This window comes from Papio anubis, chromosome 4, assembly GCF_008728515.1.
Source record: "Papio anubis isolate 15944 chromosome 4, Panubis1.0, whole genome shotgun sequence".
NCBI lineage: Eukaryota > Metazoa > Chordata > Mammalia > Primates > Cercopithecidae > Papio > Papio anubis.
Genome location: NC_044979.1, coordinates 11,670,721 through 11,685,761, shown reverse-complemented (window position 1 = coordinate 11,685,761; position 15,041 = coordinate 11,670,721). Strand labels below are relative to the sequence as shown.

Below are 15,041 nucleotides of genomic sequence, written 5' to 3'. Positions count from 1 at the left end.
GCCAAGGTGCCATGAGCATTGCCTTTGGGGTTACAAACAAATTTTAGCAAATAGGCAAATTCACAAACTAGAATCTAGAAATAAAAGATGGTCTATATCTGTTAGTTGGTATCTTAGTCAGTTTAAGCTGCTATAACAAAAATACCATAAACTGGGCAGCTAATAAGAAACCAAAGCTTTATATCTCAAAGTTCTGGAGCCTGAGAAGTCCAAGATCAAGATCAAGACGCTGGCAGGTTCAATGTTTGATGAGAGCTTTTTGGTTCATAGAAGGCATATTCTCTCTGTGTCCTCAGATGATATAAGGACTAGTTAGCTCTTTGGGGCCTTGTATAAGGGAACTAATTCCAGACATGAGGGTCTGCCCTCACGACTTAATCACTTCCCAAACACCCCACCTCTTGATATCATCATATTGGTGATTAAGTTTCAACATACGAATTTTGAGAGGACACAAACACTTATACCATAGCGTTCTGCCCCGAAACCCCAAAATTCATACACTTCTCATACACAAAATGCATTTATTCCATCTCAATAGCCCCAACGGTCTTAATTCATTTCAGCTCTTCCTCATGGCCCCAGTGAGTGTGCAGGTGTCAGGAAGTAATGGACAGCACCCAAGTTCACAGTGAATCCGATTCCCTCCAATGCCCAAATCACTGAGGTGTGTTCACAAGCAGACCACAGAGTACCATTCAGTGTTTTACCAGACAGAACCCAACTGCTCTAGCAAAGAGGAGAGAGAACATTGTCTTACAACATGTGTACCTTTTGAGCTTTACTAAGCCTAGCTTATGGTTGAGGTAAAATTTTCACCCAAAGGTATATGAAATCAAACCAAAAATAAATAATTGTTGTAGTGTCTTGCACCATGTGCATAACCTCAAAAAATACTGCACGCATATGTCCCAATTTCTTGCAAATAAGAGAAAATCATTTGTACCAACTAATTTAGCTTTCAGGAAAGCACGGAAAGTAAAATAAATAAAAATGACATTGTTTACTAATCACCTACTACATATTGCTACTTGTCCAGAAAAATGCATAGGGGTTGTTGATGAATGTATATAGTTCAGACATCAGTTTAAACATGTAAAATAATGAATAATTTTTATAATTATTATATTATATTTATAATTATAATAATGAATAATTATTTATAAAATAAAATAATTTTACATGTTTAAAGTAGTGGTGTTTGTTCATGTACATATGTGGGGACAGATGGTTGTATGGATGGATAGATGATGTATTAGTTCGTTTCCATGCTGCTGATAAAAACATAACCAACACTGGGCACTTTACAAAAGAAAGACGTTTAATGAACTTAGAATTCCATGTGACTAGGGAGCCCTCACAATCATGGCGGGAGGTGAAAGGCACCTTGTACATGACGGCGGCAAGAGAAAGAATGAGAACCAAGGGAAATGGGTTTCCCTTTATCAAAGATCTTGTGAGACTTACTCACTCCCATGAGAGCAGTATGGAGGAAACAGTCCCTATGATTCCATTATCTCCCACCAGATCCCTCCCACAACACGTGGGAATTATGGGAGTACAATTCAAGATGAGATTTGGGTGGAGAAACAGAGACAAAGCATATCAGATGAATTTGAAAAGTATAGAGCATAGAAATTTTGGATAGCTAAAGAAGTAACAAATTAAGATTCTGTCTAAAAATTAAAATGGTGGGAAAATGAATTCAAATATGTAGCACGTTTCAAAGAGGAGTTTTTGACATTTTGCTTTTGTTTTCAGGGTACTGTCAATTTCATTTTAAGTTCTGAGGCCTTGTAATATTGGAGTTATCATACATCTGGAGTCAACCACAACTGTAAATATTGATCTGAAATTCTTCAATTAGTGTAAAAGCCTTAACTTTGCTTTGAAATTCTGGGTAGCAATATAATGCATCATCTGAATGCTTTGCATCCTTTAATGACATAGGTGTGTTCTGAATTCTGGCTTTGCGTAACTGTTGTCAACACTGTAAGAACATCAGTTCGTTTGAGGTTGGATCTTTGTTCTCTCTGTTTCTGGACGCTTTCCATACCCTTTGTCCTGTCCCTCACCAGCACAGAAGTTATCTTTCCAATGCAAACCTGGACATGCATTTTCCACTTAGAATACCGTCATTACACACATGGGCTCTCAGCCTCCTCAGGGAGCATTAAGTCTTTAATCTTCCAATTCTCACCCTGCACATGAATTGTGAGCCTTATGTAATAAAGTCACAAAATACTGAGCTTTTTTAGAACAGTTGAATGTGCCATTCCCCTATCTATCTGAATTTATCTTACTCAGTCTTAATTCTCTTTTCACAGGAAAGTTCGTGCATTTTTTTTTTAACTCACCCCATTACCTCCACAACCCCATGGTCTTGATACAATGTTATGGATGTAGAAGATATTTCAGAGTCCAGAAGTTGATCTTAGACATTTCATAATGGTTTTTCTAAAATTTGCTTTAAAGGAGTTTTTGCGGGTCTATGGACTTTTGCCAGCAATTCTTAGACTTTTGTTTGATCAAAACTGATTTTTCACTTCTTTTCTAAGATATGGTAAAATAATTTTCTGTACAGAGTATTTTCTAACATAGTTTATTAGTAGAAAATTTGAGACATAATAAGGCCAACATACCAGAATCCACCTGCCGTGAAAAGATACTAATATTTTATTACTCACAGTTCCCAACAAGATGGGGCAGGCCATGCCACAGGGTGTAGTCCTGAGGTAGGGAGCTCAGGGAAGCACCAAGGTCTATCAGGAAGCAGAGGGGATGCAGAAACTGTAGGCAAGATCCTTTATTGTAGTTTCCATGGGAAGGAATAGGTGCAGTAGGGTAAGCAGGCTTAGGTCTGGCTAGCTGGAATAATTATTCCAGTGGGCTCTGGGGTGTAGAGGCTGATCCTAGTTGTCTTGTACCTGATTCTGGGATGAATAGGGAAGATGGATCATGGCCCAGAAGAGAGACAGCTGGATACAGGAAGCAGTTGGGGTGTGGACTCTGGATTGGTTGTTTTATATTTGGAAAGTGTGCTTACCATCTCTGGAAATGGGCTAACCCTGAGAAGGGCAGTCCCTCTAGGGTCAGCAAGACCCCAGATATCAAAGCATTGGAGCACAGAGACTAAAATACATGGTGAGGACAGAGGGGAAATTAAAGCCATGGCAGCTTCAAGAAATGACACAGGTGGCTGCCATTACCCCGGCTCCCACCCTCCACAGCTACCAGCCTCCCTTTACTCATAGGGATAATTGATTGTTTCCTCAATGCTATATAACTTACTATAAAAAGAGTGCCTCAAAACAAGTTCCTTATCACCATTTGTAACTAAACTGCTATCTTTAATCTATGTAGTATCAAAATTTGGACGGAACACTGACGATGATATTTTAAATGGAACTAGAAGGTGAACTGAATAGAGATTTTTAAAATTCCAAAATAAATGTTGGGAATAATTTAAATCAAAAGACATTCTGAGGAATTTCTTGGTGTCTGGTTTCTTGCCTCATCTGTGTAGCATTTACTTAGGATTTATAATTCTAGGTAGTCTTTTCACTAGCAAAATAACTAGATTTTGTATGGTCAACAATTGTAGAGCTATTCTCAGTAAACAGCAATATTATCACAGAGAAGGCAAGTCTAATTTATTTGACTTTTGGATTTACAAAAATAAAAACAGCTTCCACATGGATTTCCTACAAATAGATTATATGCTAATTTTCAGAAATTGCTTATTATTTCTGCATAATTAGATATATGCAAGTTATAACCCTGCTTAGAAATAGACCACTCTGATTTTCTGATATCCTGTGAGTAATGAGTGGTTGAGAGGGAGGACAGAATATAGATGTGTGATTGTGTTTTTGTGTGTGTGTGGAGGGGGTGTATGTGTGTGTGCATGTCCATTTTGGGAGGCATAGGGTACCTCAGTGGGCTTTTTTGTCTCTTCATGTTGAATAATGTGATATCTAATGCTATAACTTTAAAAAGTTATTAATATTTTCCTATGTCTGTCTGTCTGTTCGTTTGTTTGTTTGTTTTGTGATTCAATAGGCCAACCAGATAATCAGTCATTCACGGTTTATCATATATACATTTTTTATGGAGTAATTCAAAAATTAAAAATAAAATATATGGGAGTCAATTGATCTGGCCTCTGAAAATCAATAACTATTTCAGGTTAGCATACAATGACTGCTCTAAAAGGTGTTTAAACCTTAGTGACTTTAATCTTAGAATATGCAAGTTTCTCATTAATGCGTTTAGTTCAAAGGAAATTATATATTCTGTATTTAAACTCATACAGGAGTTCAATGTTTTGGCCTTTGACTTATAAATAAATAACTCCAGTGTAAGTATAATAAAAGCATGTTATGCTTAAAACTGTTTATTCATATCGGACACTCATAGTTGTAAGAGATGTATAGCATTAAATCATGTATAAGTCTGTACTCTTAGGAAGTAAACTGCATGATCACAGGCATAGTTTAGAGGGGAAATAATAACACAGTGGAATTCTCCTTTTGCCTTGTTTCAAACCTAAATGATGTTTCCATCAGTTCCATCAGGAAATGTCGATTCTGCCAGGAATCCAAAACAGAACAATCCAAAGCCTGTATCCTAGAGGAGCTTCAAGTCCACAGGAAAAATCACACCCAGAAGAAGACAAATTCAATATAACATGAGAAGTAAAATGATAAAAGTATGCAAGGAGCTAGGGGACAATAGACCAAGGCTGTTTCACACAGGCAAACTTTCTAGTGGTGAGGCTTATCTGAGGCTTGGAAGATGCCTAAAAGTAAACTAGAACTCAGAAAAATGGCAGCTCATTGAGGAAAGTGAGCATAGCCCAAGGAAACGTGTGAAGTTTGCGAGGAATTCAATCCGTTTACCATCACGAGCACATAAAAAGAAAGATGGCACTAAAAATGAGCCCGGATGGGAAGGCAGGAGCGATATCATTGAGGGTGGTATAGGCCTCACTGAAGAACCTGGCTTTTGATCTTTCTGGGAAAGAGTTTATTTCACAAAGGTCTTTCTAGCTTCTGTGTGATGGTTTTAAGACAGGAGAGTCCCCTGGACCCCTTCGTGAGACTTGCAACAGGGTTGTGGCTCCTTCGCTCAGCAAAAACCCCTTTTGGGAGGAGGAGCATGCAGGTGAGCTGGAGCAAGCGCTTTTGGGCTCTGGCTCCACGGCAGTGTCTAGGGGTGTTTCAGTGCTCTTTCAGCTTTGCCATCTGTGGATGGCTAAGTGTTAACCAGTTCAGTGGAGATTCAGGGTGACAGCCTTTTATACCCTGTCATCTTCATACACAGGTTCTTGTCTGGCATTCAGGGAGAATCAGGTCACATGGACTTGAAGGATGGGGAATGCAGGGATTTTACTGAGTGATGGAGGTGGCTCTCAGCAGGATGGATAGGGAGCTGGAAAGGAGATGGAGTGGGAAGATGATCTTCCCCTGGAGTTCGACCATCCCACGGCCAGTCTCCTATCTGACTTTCCCCAGCCAAACTCCTCTTGATGTACAGATGCTTCCTCTCTTCTCTCCTTCTCTGCTGTGCCGCTGTTCTGTTCTACTGCTTATCTGTTCATGGAACCTGGCGTTTGGGGTTTTTATGAGTATAGGATGGGGAGCACGGCGGGCCAGGTTGGTTTTGAAAAAAGCAACAATTGGACAGGAAAACAGGATAACTGTTCTCATTTAGCACCACAGTTTGCAGGCTTGAAGGCGAGGCCTTTGCCAGGGAACCACCCTCTTGTCTCCTGTTCATATCAGTTGGATTTAAGAGAAATAAGACCAATGGATGGGAATTGGTCACTTAACAATGTTAATACAATAGGCAACATGTGAGGTAATGGTGGGCTTTTGGTAGTACATACAAAAGTATACTATGAGTTTTAAAAATATCAAAGTGAAATATCAAATTGAAATATCAAATTTCAATTAACAATCATTGCACCTCAGATAAACTCATTGGCTATGATACTGCCACTGCACAAAGTTCTATATTTCACAGGTCTTGGAACTCACTAAATGTGGGTAGGCAAAAAGGAAAAAAAGGAAAAAAAAAAAAAAAGAAGCTCAAGAAAGTTTCAGATCTCTGGCTTGAGTGACTGGATAGTGGATATAATAAAAGTAGTGGGGCTCAGAGAAGTAATTATATGTTGAGCAGGTAGAGTGAGATATGCCTGTGGAACATGCATGTGGATCAGCCTTCCAAGTTACTGGATTGGAATCTAAATGGTATGCAGAAATGAAATCAGAGTCCTTCGATATTGTCATCATTGTCCTAGGGGATATCAAGCACTGAAGGGCAAAGCAACATATTTTAAGCAGAAATATTGCAAAAACTGTGAGATGCTGGCCTGCAGGGAAGAAGAGCCTTGAGGTTTTTTGGTTTGTTCCATTTTCTCCAAAGTAGAAGTGATTTCAGATTCTATCTCTAGACCATTTTTAAAGGATGAGAAAAAAGGTCATTTGCTACTATTACTCTAAATTAGCTATACTGACATTTTGAAATCTGTTTTAACTATTTAGGTTTATATCACAGATGCATTGAAAAAAAGAAAGGCAATGGGTTAGGAGAAAGAAAGTATTCAGATCAAATCAATGTGTAGATGGAATGAGATTGAGTCCACAAGAGTTGTGTCTGTTCTAGGACTCAGTCAATTTAAAATAATGGAATACATTCTTGCCCACCACCACAGCTCCCCAAAAGTAGCCTAATATTAACAATGTTTTTATCTGACTATTGAAACCTCAAGTATATTTGTAGTTGAAGCACCAAGATGGATCAGCGAGATTCTTGAAATTTCTTCCAATCTAGTGACCCTAATTTTTTAATGAAGTATATGAAATAACAGTGTTTATTGTACCTTAATCCAATTAATAGACATATGAGTGACAACATTCAAACATTCAACAAATATTTAATGAACATTCACTGTTTTTCAGGCACTGTTTTAAGTGCTGGGCTTTAGAATGGAACAAAAGAAAGTCTCAGAGGAGATATGCTGTAAATATACAAACGTTAATGTATCAGGTAGAGATAAATGCTATAAAAATGAATAAAGCTGGGTGAATAGAGAGGAGATGAAGGTGGCAGTCACACTTTTTGTGAAGAATGATCAATATATCTAAAATTTTGACATCTGACAATAAAAATAATACACAGATTTGCATCTGTGTGAAATTTGCAAAATAAACAAATTCTGTCTTCTAGTATTTTTAAACTTCAGTTTCAGAAATAAAATACATTTCAAACTCTTGAAGTGATTTGGTATTTATTCGCATGAACTGTGTAATATTAGATTCTGTACTAACTGGTTAATATACATTTTTACTATTTTTTAGATTTACATGCTTTATATGTATTTGTGAAATATGTATGCCTTCACAAAATTTAAAGTTCCAAATTTACTAGTTTTTAGTTTATTGTTTTATAAAAGAATGTCTTTCATTTTGTTTCCTTTTTTCTCTAATTAAAAATCTATATAATTTTTTACCTTTATTGAAGTATTATATAATTGAAAAATAAATATTGTATATATTTGAGATACATGCTTCCACAACTCTGTGATATTCTCCCCAAATATCAATAATACAGTCTAGTCCTAAGAAAACATCAGATAAATCCAAACTGAGAAAGATGCTACAAAATACCCGGCTGGTGCTCCTCTAGAGGATCAAAGTTATGAAAGACAAGGAAAGAACTGGATACTGTCACAGATTAGAAGTGACTAGGGAGGCATCATAACTAAATGCAATGACAGATCCTGGATTGAGTCCCAGAACAGCAGCAAAAAAGCATTAGTGAAACCCTGGTGAAATCCAAGTATAATCTGTATTTGAGGGAATACCACTTTAGTTAAGATAGTATTTTCATTTGGACAAATGTACCAGGTTATGTAAAATGTTAATATTAGAGGAAGCTGGGTAAAAGGTATGAGAACCCTATCTTTCCAACTACCTTTTCAGCTTTTCTCTAAATCTAAAATTTTTCCAAAATAAAAAGTTTATTTATGAAAATAAAAACAAACTTCCACCAAAATTTTTATTGAAGAAGTTGGACACTTAAATGATGGTACCTTTTTAGCTAATCAAAGTCCTGTTTTAGAAAACAAAATTATGAAATAAGGTTTAAAAAATGTACAGTAACAAAAACCAAACACAAACTATATACAGTATTATCCATATGTGTATCTGTATACATACATAAAGATTCTTTATATGCAATTTAAAATAATCATAAATAGTATATTATCATTGGTTATTTCAGGAAAAAAATGAAATAATGCCTGTTCAATTTTTTTTCTTTAAACCTTTTTGTTTCTTTCAGATCCCCTATAAAAGTAACTGAAAAAATTTTATAGGGAAGCGATATTAAAAGTAACTCTTGAATACTTATTTGTTGGTATGCTATACTCAAATACTTTTTAATTTTTCAGATAAATAGACTACAGTTTCACATTATATATTCTTACTTTTATAAGGGCCTTTTATGAAGATTAATAAAACATTTTAATTAACTAAAACATGAAGTTTCCCTGTACTATAAATATTATATCACCCCAAACTCAAATTATTAGTGTACAATTTGGACCATGACTAAATGAAATGAAATTCTCCCTCTCTCCCTCCCACTCTCGTTATTCTTCTCCCTTCCTCCCTCAGATATATAGATAGATAGAGCTATCTATAGCTATCTATATAGAGATAGATCTATCTATAGCTATCTATATCTATATCTGAGGTATGTATCTATATATAAAGATATATCTATATCTATATGTAAAGATATATCTATCTATATCTTTAAATATATATATATGAATTATTCCATACCTTAGATAGTTGGATAGATATTTAGGTAAATATGTAAAATGTAGGATATGCACCAATTAAGTACCCATTAACACTGGTGACCTTTTGTGGTTGGGATTCACTTTCTACTTTCTATATTTCTGTATTGTTTCATTTCTTTTGAGCAATAACATAGTTTGTAATAAAGTATATAGCAAAGTTATCTTTTAATATTAAAATATTAAATAAACTTAAAATTTTAATATTAAAATCTTTATATGGTAAACACTTTTTCAAATTATCTTATTCAAAGTTAGAAAGTGAAGACTAAGGAACAATGAAATGTTTTTGAAAAAGCCCTTTCTACCATGATGATTTGATGAACTGGGCATATTACCAGCTTGCTGAGCTATTGTTAGGAACAAAATTGTGGAAACACTATGATTTTGCATTCACTTTTTGACTGGCCGTCATTGTTCAGATTGCTTAAACAGTTCAACCATACATATTTAATCACTGCATAGAAAACTTAATTCTAGGGAGTGATAAGCAATCAGGATAATAGAAGAAAAACGTGGCTTGTCCCCAAATAAGCACAATGCGTTATTAGGTATCAAATGAAATTTTAATCTATTTTTGTAGGAAACAGAGCTAAACTGTGATGAATGTTCTTTACATTATTGTAGAATATCCCAGACTTTTTAAAAAGTACATGGTATGTGTTAAAGTGTAAATATCATAGATTATTCCTAGAAATTTTATAATTGTCAAGCCAGCTCTCAGCTTATATCCACAAGAGGACATGCTGATATTTTGGAAGCATTTAACCCATTCATAGAAAACAACTTTTAATTTTGTTTTAGATAGATGGCTAGATAGATGGGAAAATATGTTGAAACTTTTTGATTTTCTCTGTGGAGAATCTGCCTTACAGAGCATTTTGTTTCCCAACTGACCCTGACTACTTACCATTTGTAAAGTGAGACTTGGTCTACATGAATAGCTTTCCTTCCTGTTTTTATTAATATCTTAGGATTGTCTGAAAAAAATAAGCCATCTTCAACCTTTCTGTCACATTTTCTCATTGCTCTAAAAGTAAGACAGAAATGCATTAACATTTGCATAAATCAGTATTCTGTACCTAGAATTAAATGTGTTTTGATTTAGAAGAAAGTATAGAGGAGGTGATTCTTGTTCCCTGAGTACAAGCTCGGGGAACATTTACTTCCTGAGAGATGAATTAGAAATATGTTATGTCAATTAAAATATGCTGAAGGTGTTTAAAACAATGATGTGTCTATTATTTAACTGTCACTGATAGGAAATTGACTGCAAAACTACTGTCTAGAGTTCAGAATTTACTCTCATCTGTGTTTCTTTTATTCACTTTTCAAGACAAAAAGTATCTATCAACTACTGGATTATAAGTTCAACCTGGAATCTGAAAATCAAATTCCTTTTTTTTCTCTCCTTTGTTTCTCATTGCAGATGATAAAGATACTGCCATTGAAATTCAGCTGTGGCAGTATATGTGATTAAGCTAAAGTCTAATTGGCTTTGCAGTGTTAGCAGAAGCCAAAATTTAACAGTTGATTTTTTTCCCTCGTATTAAAATAAACCTCTGTGATTCACAGTCTCAGAGAACAGAATTCTGTTGATTAAGAAAGTCTTTTTATGGGCAATAAAGAGCTGATTATAAGAATTAAAACTTAAAGTTTAAAGTCATATTTTTTCTGAATGTTTTATAATGTAACATTGTACAAACTTATTTAAAAGCATAAATATTTGAGATACTAGCATAAATATTTTCAAAGTATGTGAAAGCCATCAATGATTTGAAAGGCAAGCTTAGATTTCATTTCAAGTAATATTCAAAGTGACTGTATTCACAACAATTCACTTTATAGAATGAGGTAAACTCAACACAAACAAAGAGTAGATGTGTTTCTGGCAGCTCTACATCACTGCTGTGGCCACCACAGGGATTTATTTGGTGGTATGCTCCACTTACAAGGCAAACCAAAGTGTTTCTGGTGGTGATTGAAGTAAACAAGTGCCAGAGAACTAGGACATGAAATGAGAAAATATTTCTCTGACAGGCTTTAAACTGGCTATTATTTTTCTCCAATGTCTCCCTCTGGAGTTCTTTAACCAGACCTTGCCCAAAACCTAGAGGCTAGCTTTCTCCAGGCTTGTAATTCTAAAGTTATTAGAGCTGTTCCATTTGACTACGCTTTCTATGATTTAAAAATGAAAAGCTTACTGAAATAGTCTATTGAAAATATTTTTCACAATGAAGATTTGATCATGGTAACGAAGCTTCTAGTTGAACTCAGTATTTGATCTGAATGGTTACGTTGTATTTTTGAATCATTCCATGAATTAAGAATGCATTGACCAATAGTGCCTAATAAATAACATCATCTCATTTTTATTTCTGGTGTGAAATAAATAGCAGTTATAAAATGGATCCTCACAATCACATATTTCAGATCATAGTGACAGAATTTCACATTTTTTTTAAAAAAAAGATTACATACTTTCCTCATTTTAATATATTCCCCTAAAACTAAAATTAGAGCTGCTGGAGTCATAGTATATGCTGGTTATTTGTTCTTTAAACTCATATATGGATAAGTGGAGATATCTGTGTCCAATGTAGAGAAAAAACAAACAATGGTGCCCAATTCTCCATTCCAAATGCAAGGAAGTAATAAGAAATTTGAGACAGACTGATTCCTAAGAATAAATGTTAAGAAGTTTCTGAAAATTAAGTTGGTTATAAACTCTGAATACTACAACAAGGTTTACTAAAATTGTGGTGAAATATAAAAACCATTAGAAAAAAATGAGAATAGCATAAAAGATCACATTCCAAGTGCCTTCATACTTATATCAAAGAAAGAAACTTTTTGAATAAAATATATACTTAAAATCATGAGGAATTATCATTAAGGAATAAAACATTTAAGTCTCATAATCTGTTAGAGATTTAAAAATTTTACTATTTTGGGCTAAACGCTAGATTCCTAAGTTAAGATTTGAAGCATATAACCCATTGAATTTATATTACTAATTTTGTAATTAAAGTAAAATGTTCAACTGATAGAGCTTTTATGAGCATTTTTATCAATACTCTCCATAAAACCTCCTTTAAAAAAAACAGTAAATCAAAAGAAGGAATAGAATAAAAACAAAGGACTGTCAATTTTTCAAGAAAAACACTTATTTAATTCTCATTTATTCTTTGCAGACACCTGTTGGAAGTGGATGGTAACATAGGTGACTAAACTAATATTTTTGTTTGTTTTAGGGGCTGATGTTATCAACTTTGATGGCCATGTTGTGTTACCATATAGATTCAGAAACAAGAAGATGAAAACACTGAAAGATGTCATTGCCTTGAAATTTAAGACGTCTGAAAGCGAAGGAGTAATCTTGCACGGAGAAGGACAGCAAGGAGATTACATTACCTTGGAACTGAAAAAAGCCAAGCTGGTCCTCAGTTTAAACTTAGGTATGTTCTGATTCTCAGTACTATTCTTTCCATTATGGATGTTCCCATTAGGAAAACGTTCATGTTGCTCAATTCTTTAAAATGTAAATTATAAAAAGAGCTCATATTATGTTGTCAATTCATTCTTAATGTATAACAGTTGGTACATAATGAAATACCTATTCATTCAAAAAATATTTATTAAACACCTCTGCTATACAAGGTGCTATACTAGTTTTTGGCCTATAGCAGGGAACAAGTAGACAAGATCCTTAAGCTCATTAAGTTCATGACCTATGGAGGTATCAGACAATATAGCATTTATTATTCTTATTTTAAAACAACTAAGCAAAAATGAATGACTTCAAATAATAAATATGAACCAGTTGAGAAGATTAATATCATAAAGGGAATAGGTTAATATGTCCTGTTCAAAGGCAACGGGGCCAATATTGGAAAGTGTAGTGACGAAAGCCTGCTCTGAGGAGAAAATATTTAAGATGAGATCTGAGTGATGAAAAGGAATTAGCCATGAAAACATGAGAGAAATGGGATTACATAGGAAGAGAACATTGAAGACAAAAAGCATGCTCAAGAACCAGGAAGGATGACGCTGTGCATAAATGCTGTGGGTTATTAAGACAAAAGATGAAATCCAAGAGGTGGAAATTGCCCAAATCCTGTGGGATCCTGCACGGCATGCCAAATTGTTTAGATATTATTTTTAAGAATAGGAAGCTGTTGGAAGGCATTAAACTGTCTGGCTTTATCATCTTATTTTTAACAAGTGCATTGAGACTTCAAGAATTACTTGTGTAGATATGAGAGTCGCAGCAGAACTTTTGCACAGTTTGGGTGAGAGATAGCACTGCTTGTACGAGGTGGTTATCAGGGGAGATGCAGAGAAATATTTCAATTAAGGAAATTATTTTAGTGGTACATTCAGCATGCCTTATGACGGGTTGGATATAGCGTAAGAAGAAAAGAGTAGAAATAAAGAATGAGCCCTAGGATTTGGGTTTCAGCACCAAATGGACATTGGTGTCATTTTCAGAAATAGAGAAGACTTTAGGAAGAACTCTAGAGATCAGTTTGGACATGGTTAATTCTGCTTATTAAACATCTAAGTAGAACTTTCTATTATGGAAGTTGAGAAACGAGACTGAGAGAAGACTAAAATGGAGACTAAGTAGTCGTGAATAGTGAGTAGGAGAAAATGAAGAAAGTGTAGTATCACAGAAATCAAGGACACAAAAGTGGTTATCAACTGTTGAATTCCTCTAAATGTCACGTAAGATGAAGATGGAGAGGCAAATATTGGGCTTAATAGCATGGAGGTTACTGTTAATTTCCATTCAGTGGAATGGAAAAGACAAATTTTCTAGGTAAAGAAAGAATGAAAGGCATAAGTAAATATTTTGACTACAGTTAACTAGAGAGAAAGAACACAGAGAAATGAAATGTTGGCTGCTGAAAGATCTGAATTTAAAGAAGTTATTGTTTTATGTGGGGTTGTTGTTGTTTTTAGTTTTTATTTTTTTTAAATTTATTAACTTATTTTTGAGTCAGAGTCTCACCCTGTCACCCAGGCTGGAGTTCAGTGGCATGATCTCTGCTCACTGCCACCTCCACCTCCTGGGTTCAAGTGATACTCCTGCCTCAGCCTCCTGAGTAGCTAGGATTACATGCTCCCCACACCATGCCTGGCTAATTTTTGTATTTTTAGTAGAGAGAGGGTTTCACCATGTTGGCCAGGTTGGTTTCGAACTCCTAACCTCAAATGATCTGCCTGCCTTGACCTCCCAAAGTGCTGAGATTACAAGCATGAGCCACCATTCCTGAACCTGTTGTTGTTTTTTAATGGACAATAACAATGTAGGTCTGTATGTTGATGATGTAGCTAGGATTTACTTAAAGCTAAAGTGAAGATCTGCAATATTGGTACTGGCATTCAAAATTATAGTTTTGGCAGAGTAATGGTACCTCTTTCTCTTTTTTTAAATTTAAGTTCATGGGTGCACGTGAAGGATGTGTAACTTTGTTACGTAGGTAAACGTGTTTCGTGATGGTTGTCTGCACAAATCATCCCATCACCTAGGTATTAAGGCCAGCATCCATTAGCTATTCTTCCTGATGCTCTCCCTCCTCCCCACCCAACCCTCTGACAGGCCCCACTGTGTGTTTTTCCTCCCCATGTGTTTATGTGTTCTCATCATTCAACTCTCACTTATAAGTGAGAACATGTGGTATTTGGCTTTCTGTTCCTACACTAGTTTGCTGAGGACAATAGCCTCCAGCTCCATCAATGTCCTACAAAGGACAAGATCTCATTTCTTTTTATGGCTGCATAGTATTCCATGGTGTATATGTGCCACATTTTCTTTGTCCAGTTTATCATTGATGGGCATTTAGGTTGATTTCATGACTTTGCTATTGTGAATAGTGCTGCAATGGACATATGTGTGCATGTATCTTTATAATAGAATGACTTATATTCTTTTGGGTTTTATACTCAGTAATGGAATTGCTGGATCAAATGGTATTTCTGCCTCTAGATCTTCGAGGAGTCTTCACACTGTCCTCCACAATGATTGAACTAATTTACCCTCCCACCATCAGCATAAAAGCTTTCCTTTTTCTCTGCAGCTTCACCAGTATCTGTTGTTTTTTGACTTTTTAATAATAATCATTTTGAGATGATATCTCATTGCAGTTTTGATTTGCATTTCTCT

At 35.2% G+C, this 15,041-nt stretch overlaps 1 protein-coding gene across 1 annotated transcript in view; it reads left to right on the top strand.

Moving 5' to 3' along the window:
* Positions 1-15,041, top strand: part of CNTNAP2 (contactin associated protein 2) — a 2,167,939-nt gene that overhangs the window by 927,000 nt on the left and 1,225,898 nt on the right. The window contains exon 5 of the mRNA XM_031664956.1: positions 12,127-12,330. Within this exon, the coding sequence (XP_031520816.1) occupies positions 12,127-12,330 (204 nt within the window). The remainder of the gene's footprint in view (positions 1-12,126; positions 12,331-15,041) is intronic.